General features: G+C 41.7%; 1 protein-coding gene across 2 annotated transcripts in view; it reads left to right on the top strand.

Moving 5' to 3' along the window:
- Nucleotides 1-12,466, top strand: part of osbpl3b (oxysterol binding protein-like 3b) — a 176,928-nt gene that overhangs the window by 89,020 nt on the left and 75,442 nt on the right. Inside the window, exon 12 of one of the 2 annotated variants that reach the window (XM_073024392.1) lies at nt 3,668-3,775. The exons of the other annotated variant lie outside the window; for it this stretch is intronic. Coding sequence (XP_072880493.1) covers nt 3,668-3,775 — 108 coding nt within the window. The remainder of the gene's footprint in view (nt 1-3,667; nt 3,776-12,466) is intronic. 2 annotated transcript variants of the gene reach the window in all.

Genomic DNA, 12,466 nt, shown 5'->3' with positions numbered 1-12,466 from the left:
GACACCTTTCATTATTATTGGCTAATGCTGGGATAACCCTTTGGTTTTGTCCCAGATTGTAATTTATTTTCATGATTTGTTAGCTTAAGCTTTTTATTTTGCTGTTTGCAAAGCCAAGTATAAATTGAAGTTAAATTGCTTTACTGCTTCTCAGTTCTGTCTAAAAAAGATGACGTGTATTAGTAGTATGGGTTCACCCTAAGAATTAGTCAAATCACCTATGTGATACCGCTTAATTATCTTAGACAGCTGAGTACTTCTCTCAGGGAATAAGTAACTTCAAAGTAAATTTATTATCCAAGTACACATATGTCACCATACACAACCGTGAGATTCATTTTCTTGCGGGCATACATAGTAAATCCAAGAACATGATAGAATCAATGAGATACTGCACCCAACAGCATGGACAAACAACCAGTGTGCAAAAGACAACAAATTATGCAAATACAAAAGAGAAAAATAAATAAATAAGCAATAAACTTTCCTATGCTTCTATAGTTTTGTTGATATACTCTGAATCAGAATCTGGTTTATTATCACCGACATGTGACGTGAAATTTGTTAACTTAGCAGCAGCAGTTCAATGCAATACATAACCTAGCAGAGAGGAAAAAAAATAAACAGGTAAATCTATTACGTATATTGAATAGATTTGAAAAAACACGTGCAAGAACAGAAATACTGTATGTTTAAAAAAAGTGAGGTAGTGTCCAAAGCTTCAATATCCATTTAGGAATCGGATGACAGAGGGGAAGAAGCTGTTCCTGAATTGCTGAGTGTGTGCCTTCAGGCTTTTGTACCTCCTACCTGATGGTAACAGTGAGAAAAGTGCATGTCTTGGGTGCTGGAGGTCCTTAATCATGGACGCTGCCTTTCTGAGACACCGCTCCCTAAAGATGTCCTGGGTTCTTTGTAAGCTAGTACCCAAGATGGAGCTGACTAGATTTACAACCTTCTGCAGCTTCTTTCAGTCCTGTGCAGTAGCCTCTCCATACCAGACAGTGATGCACCCTTACAGAATGCTCTCCACCGTACAGCTATAGAAGTTTTTGAGTGTATTTGTTGACATGCCAAATTGCTTCAAACTCCTAATAAAGTATAGCCACTGTCTTGCCTTCTTTATGATTACATTGATAAGTTGGGGCCAGGTTAGATCCTCAGAGATCTTGACTCCCAGGAACTTGAAGCTGCTCACTCTCTCCACTTCTGATCCCTCTTTGAGGGTAAAAGTTTATGGGCATGTGCACTCAACCAATAATATGTTTTTATTATGTGCTGTCTTTACAGGCCACAGAATTTCACACTTCCCTGCACTGAAATCTTATCAACTGTACCTTTCCCACATTTTGCGGTTCTGTTTGGCATCCTGTTACATATCACTGTCCACCTCAATATCTACTCCATTGCCAATATTTGTATCTTGTACAAGCTTGACAATGTTCCGGATATTCAAGCCAAGACCGTTTACAAAATAGTGCAATGCTTTCAGAGCTTTCCTTTGTGAAGCACATGTGTTGGCACTGTGGTGTAGCGATTTGCACAGCGCTTTACAGTACCAGTGACCCGGGTTCAATTCCCTCCATTTTCTATAAGGCACTTGCGTGTTCTCCCCCGCGACTGCGTGGGTTTCCTCCCGGTGCTCCAGTTTTCTCCCACAGTCCCAAGACGTTCCAGTCAGTAGGTTGATCTCATGATTAGGCCAGGTTTAAATCGGGGGTTGCTGGGCAGTGTGGCTCGAGGGGCCCATTCCACGCGGTATCTCAATAAATAAGTATTAATGAAAAGTAAACCTTGTCATAAAACAGGAGTTAAAAAAAGTGCTTTGAAAATGTTAATTATCTGTGTTTCTCTTTCCTTTTTTATCCCCCCAGAAATTCACCACCTGTGGGTAGAGGTTCTGTGACTCTTGCATTAACAAACATTGTGGAATTAATTTTATTTATTCAAATCTAATTACGGTTGATGGTTAGAGAATCAGCTTCAAGTTTTTAACCTCATGTAGAGCATTAATAACAAATAACTATGCACTGTAAAATGAGGATGAAAATCTGAAATCCATTTTGGTATTCATGACTATGGATGAGGGTAATTAATAGCTTCAGGGAGATGAGTTCTTGATCATATTTAAATGAGCCTCTTTGTGGGATATTGATAGGTAACTATCACCTGTATAGGTTCCAGAATCTGGGAAACTCAGCATTAAATAGAGTTGGGTTTTGAGTATCACTTTGGACAAAGACCAGGCATTCCAAATGAGTAAAAGCATACTGCTTCCTGCGCCCCCCTCTACAAACTGGTGAGAGCACTCCTAAGCAAGAGCCATATTTTTATTTTGTTTTATCTCATTTGGAGATAGAAGCACGGTAACAAGCCCTTCAGGACCCAGTGGGCCCACACTGCCCAATTGCGCCCATGTGGGACCAATTACCTACGAACCCCACATCTTTTGGGATGTCGGAGGAAGCTGAAGCACCCGGAGAGAGCCCACGTGCTCATGGGGAGAAAGTACAAGCTCCTTACACACAGCGGTGGAATGATTGAACCAGGATTGCTGATGCTGTAATGGCGTTGCACTAACTGCCCCCCCCCCCTCCTCGGCACTCTGAAATTTAAACCCTGAGAAGGGTGGGGTTGTGGTTCATTTAGATTGAGTCACGGGCGGGGAAGAGGTTGAGTAAAGGGGATGAGAGTGGCAGATGAGCAAACACAGTTCTCAAGCTCTCATCGTACATTCAGTCCGCTCAGGGATGAACAATGCTGCTGGGGTCGGGGAGGTCTGTATGTACACCCTTGCAGTGTTTTTGGCTGTGACTTTTCAAGGCCACTGTTGAAGACTATAAGACACAGGAACAGAATTAGAACATCAGTCCATGGAGTCTGCTCCGCCATTCCATCATGGCTGATTTATTACCAGTCTCAACCACATTCTCCCACCTTCTCCCTGTAACCTTGGACACCCTTACTAATCAAGAACCTATGAACATTTTTTTTAATATACCCAGTGATTTGGCCTCCATAGCCATCTGCGGCAATGAATTTCACAGATTCACCGCCTTCTGACTAAAGAAATTCCTCCTCATCTCTGTAATAAATGGAACAGGGATAAGGAGCAGTTTGATTGTAGTCCTAAACACTACAATGAAAAATATATTTTTTAACACTCATTGCAAACAAAATCTCTACCTTTGTTTTTAAAAAATAGTGCATCTCCCACTGGAATTATTGAATGCAGCATCAAACGTTTGAGAAATAATAAGTTGCCTAGCTGTGTTTCAGCTGTTGAATTTGTCCTTTTAAATTGATATTTCATCTATCAGAATGGCAAAATGTCACATTTCTTATCTAGTGGTTAGTGTTACGCTATAACAGTGCCAGCATTCAGAGCTCGATTCCACCGCTGTCTGTAAGGATTGTGTACGTTCTTCCTGCCGGGTGCTGTGGTTTCCTCCCACAGTCCAAAGGTGTGCGGGTTAGAAGGGTTAATTGTTCACATCGATGTAATTGGATTGGGTTCCGGGCTGCATCCGCCTGTTACTGCGCTGTATCTCTAAATAAACATTTTTTTTTGTGCATTTTAAACAGTTAGCCTGCTCAGAGTGATTGCGGTGCAGATTGTCTGTGCTAAATAATTAATGCTCTGTATTTCCTTAATGCCTTTTGTCAGACTTTAGCTCAAAATGCAGAGCTCAGAGGCCGGCTGTGCAGGATCCATGCTGAGTCAAGGCTGGTAGATCCAGCAGTCACTCTCTTTTCAAGTCCAGGTTCAGTAAAGGTGGGTCTATGGAGAACTTCATCCATCGTTGTCCATATGGTTCATTCAGAATGATCTGCATACATTAGTTTAATATTCCATCACTTTCAGTACATCATTAAATCAATGGGCCTTACACAGTGATTCCCACAATAGGATAATGCATCTGTAATTCCATCTGTCTGTCCTATTCACAACAAAAATCACTCATTTTGCATCAAAGTTTGTTAATATTCCACACTTAGATCACTTGATACGATTATGTCATGTGATACTGTTGTTTTTAAAATCAAGTGAAAAGGTCTGGAAAACAACTGCGGTGTTTTACAGGCTCGCTAATTCCGGATTAGTAACAGGTTTTGCCCATTATATGATCTGCTGTGTAGCACTTTTGCATTTTTTGTTACTTTTGCCTCACTGCACAGTTTGAGAGCAAGTTTTAACTTGCTTTAGTTGTGGTCTAAGTGTTACTTTGCTCAGCTCAAAATGCGAAATACGTTTAAACAGGCAGCCTTTATTACACAAGGGTCCTTCCAGATTCTGATCCCGTTGTTTTTGAAAATACCAACAAGCCATAGCAACAATCAGCCCAAAGCTCAACTGTTTATTCACTTCCATAGATGCTGCCTGACCTCCAGCATTTTCAGAATCAGATTTAATGTCACCGGCATATGTTGTGAAATTTGTTAACTTTATGTCAGCAGTACAATGAAATACATGATAAATTAATATAGACAAAACAAAAGAAACTGAGTTACATTAAGTATATATATCTCTGTTAAATAGTTGTTAATATAAGTCATGTAAAATAACAGAAATAAAGTAGTGAAGTACTGTTCATGAGTTCAGTGTTCATTTAGAAATTGGATGGCAGAGGGAAGAAGCTATTGTTAAATCACTGAGTTTGTATGTGTTGTTCTATATTTCCAGCATCTGCAGACTTCATCATGTTTATAGCATCAATTGTGTGTGACAAAACGAAGTCTCAGTATGATTAAGCAATGTTTCAGACAGGAAATTACAACATGGCGAGTAACACCCAAGTTGGTCAGCCATGATGTTTCTTAGTCAACAATAAAAGCTTACACGTTTACTGTATTGTACTGAAATCCTTCGAGTTGCGTATGATGTTCTCCTAAAGGGTTGTCTCTTCCCTTAATGGAGAATGCCTGTGTGGGACTTCGTTTAATGTAGATGTCTTTTACACACTGGTTGAACACCCTGTTGGTGTGGTCTTTCACTGATTATATTATGGTTATTACTCTGTTACGGATTTATTGAGCATGCCCACAATAAAATGAATCTCAGGGTTGTGTATGGTGACATATATGTACTTTGATAATAAATCTGCGTTGAATTTTGAACTTAATCAATAGTATTATCAGACAGGACTTGCTCAGTTACAACCTGCTCACAGAAGCTCCGTTTGGGGTCTACTCCTGACCTCATTACTGCTTTGTTCCGAACCTGGACGAACGGGCTGAACCCTGCAGGTGACGTGAGAGTGCCTGCCCTTGGCAACAAGGCAGCAAATAGTCAAGCAGGGCATTAAGGACCCCTGGCCAAATGGGAGTGAAAACACTGTGATTGTATTCATGACTAGCATGGAAGAAGACATGTTGGTTGGAGGTTGGTGGTGGTTCAAGAAGTCAGCCCTTCAGTACCATCTCAAAGGCAGCTGGATGTGGAAAATCAAATGCCTGAGAAGCTCAAATCCTTTGAATGGATATAACAAGGGGTGCACGGGAGACAGGCAATTTCTAGTTCCCATAAAGTGGCACCCCATGCAGATTTGGAGGCCATTGCTATTATTTATTGTTGAATCAAATGCCTAGCATTTTTTGTGTTTAACAACAGGTTTAAGGAGAAGATCTGCCACTTTAACACAGTAGTGGAGATGGCCAAAGTAAAATGTCAGCTTTTCAGGCAACACTTGCCTCCAAAGAATTATATTATTTTAATATATTAATCCCTTTGCGTTGCAATAAAAAAAATCTGTGATGTTCATATAATTAAAAACACAAAATGCTGGCAGAACTCAGCAGGCCAGACAGCATCTATGAGAGGAGGTAGTGACGACGTTTCGGGCCGAAACCCTTCATTTTGTGTTTCCAATTTTGGTTAAATGGTTTTGTTAACCATTAACAAATTAAGCTCAGCCCCCTGCTCTACTCGCTTTGTACTTATGACTATGAGGCTGAGCACAGCTCCAGTGCCATATTTAAATTTGTTGATGACGCCACTGTTGTTGTCCGAATCAAAGGTGGTGATGAATCAGGATATAGGATGGAGATTGAAAATCTGACTGAGTGGTGCTACAACAACAACCTCTTACTCAATGACAACAAGACCAAGGAGCTGATTATTGACTTCAGGACGAGAAACCAGAGGTCCATGAGCCAGTCCTCATTGGGAAAATCAGAGGTGGAGAGGGTCAGCAACTTCCTCGGTGTTAGCATTCTGGTGGACCTGTCCTGGGCCCAGTACATAAGTGCCATTACAAAGAAATCACGGCAGCACCTCTCCTTCCCTGGAAGCTTGCAAAGATTCGGCATGACATCTAAACTTTTTGATAAACTAGAGTATATTGGCTGGCTGCATCACGGTCTGGTATGGAAACACCAATGTCCTTGAATGGAAAATCCTACAAAATTTGCGGATACAGCCCAGTCCATTACGGGTAAAGCACCTCTACCATTGAGATCACTTACAGGGAGCAGTGTCGCAGGAAAGCACCATCCATCGTCAGGGACCCCCACAGCCCCAGATATTCTCACTTCTCACTGCGGCCATCAGGGAGAAGATACAGGAGCCTCAGGACTCTCACCATCATGTTCAGGAACAGTTATTACCCCTCAACCATCAGGCTTTTGATCCAAAGAGTATAACTTCACTCAACTTCTCTTGCCCTATCATTGAACTGTTCCCACAACCTATGGACTCACTTTCAAGGACTCTCCATCTCATGTTCTCGGTATTTATTGCTTACTTATTTATTTATTATTATTTTTTTTTTCTTTCCTTTGGTTTTTGCATAGTTTGTTCTTTTCTGCATATTTGTTGTTTGACAAAAATAAATTGCCTGCTGCCCCCAGACTTGCTATAAAATAACTCAACAAAACATTATACTCTGCGTGAATCATAATTGAATTTTCAATCAAACACGGTTTCATAATCACTGTTTGGCAAACTTTGTCCTTAATTCTTTACTTTAATATAAATGTAATTTCAAAATGATATTTGAATGTTGGATAAAATTCAATGTATTTTTTCTGCTATTTCTTGATGTTCGAACCGTATTTCCTGCGTTAACAAAAAGGCTTGGCAGAGGATGCACTTCTTGCAGTGGTTGGTAAAATGTCACCTTCGCCAGAACGTATTGGTTCAATTCTGCTTTGCCATCATAGAGAGCATCTTCACATCAGTCACTAATGTCTGATTCGTGCAGCATCCTGTCACAAAAACTATAAAAGGGCTATAAAAGCAGAATCTTCATGCCATCTGAGAAATTTCTTCCCTGAGGCAGTTAATTTGATCAGCCATTCTATTTAGCCTAACCCTCCTCTATCTAATAATCTCATCGCTGCACTCTGTGGTCCCCGGAGGTTACCATGAATGATATGAAAAGCAAAAGGAAAATCAAGAGCAGCAGTTCTCGTGAGCGAGAACGTCTTATTAATGAGAGAGGTCAGAGGAGAACGGCCAGATTGGTTCAAACTGACAGGGAGGTGGCAGTTACTCAAATAACTACATATTACAACAGTGGTATGCAGAAGGGCATCTTTGAACGCACCGCACATCAACCCTTGAAGTGGATGGGCTACAGCAGCAGAAGACGACAAACATACGCACAATGGCCACCTTATTAGGTGCAGGGCATATCTAGTAACGTGGCCACTGAGTGTATACGGCAAATAAATTGAATCTTGATCCTTTTACCTTAACTTTAGATAGATAGGTAGATAGATAGATACTTTATTCATCCCCATGGGGAAATTCAACTTTTTTCCAATGTCCCATACACTTGTTGTAGCAAAACTAATTACATACAATATTTAACGCAGTAAAAAATATGATATGCATCTAAATCACTATCTCAAAAAGCATTAATAATAGCTTTTAAAAAGTTCTTAAGTCCTGGCGGTAGAATTGTAAAGCCTAATGGCATTGGGGAGTATTGACCTCTTCATCCTGTCTGAGGGGCATTGCATCGATAGTAACCTGTCGCTGAAACTGCTTCTCTGTCTCTGGATGGTGCTATGTAGAGGATGTTCAGAGTTATCCATAATTGACCGTAGCCTACTCAGCGCCCTTCGCTCAGCTACCGAGCGAAGCTATTCAGAAGCCTCTTTATTTTTTTGGCACTATAGACATTTAAATTACTGCATGCTATAGAGATAGTTAAAATAAGGAACATTAAGCCTATTGACAGAAAAACTTTGGAATCCAAGGCTGAGAAGGCTTAAAAGATGTATATCTGATGACCTGAAAAGATTGCACTTCCTTTCTGGTTCTCTGTCTGAAAATTCCTTCATGATTCAACAGCCATTGGAAATGTTCAATGTCATAGAAATAATTAGATTTTGTGGCAACGTTCTTTAAGGTTAGCCTTGAATCCTGTTGCCTCAACATTGACTACAAAATACAAGCCATTAAAGCCAACTTTGAAAAGTAATGAAACTTCTTTCTAAGAGTTGCTTGCATGAATGCTTTAGCAAGGTTATTGGTATGGCTTTGTTTCCAGAAAGAATGCCTGTGTTTGGCTGTTTTTCGCTCCTGTGCTGGAATTGTTGACCATGGGAACATGTTGGAAGCTTCTATTGCAGTCTTTATGAACAACACTGTTTTCAAAAAAAAATATATTGTGGCTCTCACAATTTTAGCTTGGTCATTCAGAATTGTTCATTTCTCATTGCTGACAAACCATAATTAACACAGTCTCCACCCGGAGGTCTAGACAGCTCTTCTGATACAGAATGGACATTTTTCATTCTTGCTCAATACAGAAATAACCATCTGAAGTTTATTATGATCATCTTTTGTTTTTGATTCATTTACTCCATTTTAGATTTGTCGATATATTCATTGCGTCTACATTTTGTCTTTGAATACGATGTTTGAACCAATCGAGGTACTTGCTCTCACCCTTGCTCAGCTCCACACAGTATACCTCAAATGGCCCGATATTAAATGATCAATTCTGTTCTACATTGTACCTCTTGATTATTCCAAAATGATGCAAAGCATCTCACTGTTTGAGACTGATTGCTTGTTTAAATGGGATAAAGCCAGGACTGGGTAATGCAAAGCTTTCTCGCCACTTAATGTGTGAAAGGCAGTTTCTCTGGAGCGGGGTGCTGTTGTAACAATTTCTCAGTTCATTTGTGTCAGTCTAATAGTTCAGTCCTGGACTTCCTGATTTACGCTTTCACAGGTGAGTAGGTTTCTGTCTCAGGTACGCATGGAATAACTTAATTCCATCTGTAATAAATACGTCTTTAGCATGGCAAAGAATTGGACGTCATGTTGTTTAATACACACATAGGTACATGCTTTTATATATACACACACACACACAATAAGACATAGGGCAGAATTAGGCCATTTGGCCCATCAGGTCTGTTCCACCATTAGATTTATTACTACTTTCAATCCTATTCTCCTGCCTTCTCCCTGAAACCTTTGACGTCCTTGCTAATCAAGGACCTATTAACTTCCACTTTGAGTATACCTAACTACTCAGCCTCCACAGCCATCTAGGGCAGTGAAGTCCGCGGATTCACCACCCTCTGGCTAAAGGAATTCCTTCTCATCTCTGTTCTAAATGGATGTCCTTCTATTCTGAGGCTATGCTCTCTGGTCCTAGACTCCCCCACTAAAGAAAATATCCTCTCCACATCCACTCTATCCAGGCCTTTCAATAGGTTTAAATGAGATTCCCCCCTCCCCCGCCCCTCAGTTCTTCTAAACTCCTGCTAGTACAGCCCCAGAGCCATCAAATGCTCCATGTACCCTCTCATTCTCGAGATCACTCTTGTGAACCTCCTCTGAACCCTCGCTACTGCCAGCACATCCTTTCTTAGATGGGGGACCCAAAGTTGCTCACAGTACTGCAAGCGCAGTCTGACAAATGCCTTATAAAGTTTCAGTGTTACACCTCTGAGACTTCCCAATCTTGTCCAGAATCTTGGCTTGAGCACTGGTGTCCTTCAACGTGTTGGGTCTGGGCCCTGTCCACAACTTGTGTGGTAATTCATGCACTTTCACTTTGCAGCCTGTGAAGGAGTGTGCGTTGGGGACATTTACTCGTGCCCATTCTGTGTTGCCGTATTTTGCTGTGGCGGAAGTGGTGTTGGCATTCTCTGCCGCAACCCTGGAGCCAACGAACTTCAATGAGAGAGGTTGTTTCTTCCTATCATAACAGGCCCAGCGATTATGTTAGTCTCCTTTATACAGCGATGACAATCACTCGGGTGTATTTGAACGTACACTCAGTGGCCACTTTATCAGTTACAGAAGTGGAATCCCGTCTGGTCGTCTGCTGGTGTAACCCATCCACTTCAAGGTTCGACTTGTTGTACATTCAGAGATGCACTTCTGCGCACCACTGTTGTAATGCTTGTTTATGTGAGTTACTATCACCTTTAACTAGTCTGGCCGTTCTCCTCTGACCTCTCTCATCAACAAGGCATTCCTGCCCACAGAACTACCGCTCACTGGATGTCTTGTATTTTTTGTTTTGCTTTTTTTGCACCATTCTCTCTAAACTCTAGAGACTGCTCATGTGTGTGATAAAGCTCGGAAGATCAGTAGTTTGTGAAATACTCAAACCACCCCATCTGGCACCAACAATTATTCCAAGGTCAAAAACACTGAGATCACATTTCTTCCCCATTCTGATGTTCGGTCTGAACAACAACTGAACCTCTTGACCATGTTTGCATGCTTTTATACATTGAGTTGCCACCACTTGATTGGCTGGTGAGATATTTGCATTAACAAGCAGGTATACAGGTGTACCTAATAATGTGGCCACTGAGTGTATGTAATAACTTATGGGTGCATGGGGTGACACTGCAGCACCTTTGAAATTGGCACCAGCAGGAATAAATGAAGGCTATACTTGCACCTGCAGGTGAGATGGTTAAAAGAATGTTAAAGAAAATGGAGCATATTTAACCATGGTCATTATTTTAATACAGTCAGTGCTGCAACAAATTTGTGCCAGGAATGCTCCCATTAACTGCAGCACAATAATTTCCAGATTTTTATTGAAGGACAAATATTGTTGAGATCATCATGAATATTTTCCCTGCATTTCTCTGAAATGTTTTTTTTATTGCCCTTCTGGGGGATTATCTAGTCTTTACCTTAAGCATCTCATCTAAATTAACTGAGCAAGAGTTGGTGATGTGTGGCGTAATGCAGTGATATCAGGGCCTTTCGAGCCTGCTCTTGGCATCTGCTCACCGCTGACAGAGATAATGATTTTTGGTAAGATGTCGCTTTGGAGCAAGAAGAGTGCACTGGGAGATTCTAAATCAAAGTTTAACTACCCATGTAATCAAGCATTAAAGTTTCAATAAAATCTTGATCTGATCCATATCAAGCCATGCTGTGTAAAAGCATAGAGCGACACCTCATATTCCACCTTAGTAGCCTCCAACCTGATGGCACGAGCATCGATTTCTCTAACTTGCAGTCATTTTACCCCTCCCGCTTCCCCCTTCCATTCCTCACCCTGTCTTGCCCTTATCTCTTCCCTTCACCTCACCTACCTATCACTTCCCCAGTGCACCTCCTGCTTCCCTTTCTCCTCTCCTGTCAGATTCCTTCTTCTCCAACTCTTTTCCTTTTCCACCTATCACCGCCATCTTCTTGCGTCATCGTCCCCTCCCCTACCCACCTGGCTTCACCCATCACTTCTAGCCTGAGCTCCTTTCCCACCCCTCACCTCCTTATTCCAGCTTCCTGACCCTTCTGAGGAGCTGCGGAGTTCCTCTAGCAGTTTGTGACCTTTTATTCCTTTTGGTAAACCTCTGCCTCATTCGTACATCTGCGCCAAATATCCCCCTTCTTAAAACACTTTTCCACTCAAATGCAGGGGATATAACACCTAAACACGTGAGGTTTTTCAGATGCTGTAAATCTTGAGCACTACATGCAAAAGTGTTGGAAGAACTCATCAAGTCCGGCAGTACCTGTGGAAGGGAATAAGGAACCACTGTCTGAATATTTGGATTTGGCCCAAGTGCAGAGAAAGAGAGAGAGAGAGAGACTGAAGTGGGTCAACAGTTCCACACACAAAATGCTGGTGGAACACAGCAGGCCAGGCAGCATCTATAGGGAGAAGCGCTGTCGATGTTTCGGGCTGAGACCCTTCGTCAGGACTAACTGAAAGGAAAGATAGGAAGAGATTTGAAAGTAGTGGGGGAGGGAGAAATGCGAAATGATAGGAGAAGACCGAAGGGGGTGGGATGAAGCTAAGAGCTGGAAAGGTGATTGGCAAAAATGATACAGAGCTGGAGAAGGGAAAGGATCATGGGACGAGAGGCCTCAGGAGAAAGAAAGGGGGGAGGGGGAGCACCAGAGGGAGATGGAGAACAGGCAAACAACTGTATGTCAGGGATGGGGTAAGAAAGGGAGGAGGGGCATTAACGGAAGTGAGAGAAGTCAATGTTCATACCATCAGGTTGGAGGCTACCCAGCCGG

Source organism: Hemitrygon akajei, chromosome 20 (assembly GCF_048418815.1).
Source record: "Hemitrygon akajei chromosome 20, sHemAka1.3, whole genome shotgun sequence".
In the NCBI taxonomy this organism is placed as follows: Eukaryota; Metazoa; Chordata; class Chondrichthyes; order Myliobatiformes; family Dasyatidae; genus Hemitrygon; species Hemitrygon akajei.
The sequence above is the reverse complement of the archived record's forward strand: the minus strand, read 5'-3'. Positions and strand labels throughout refer to the sequence as shown.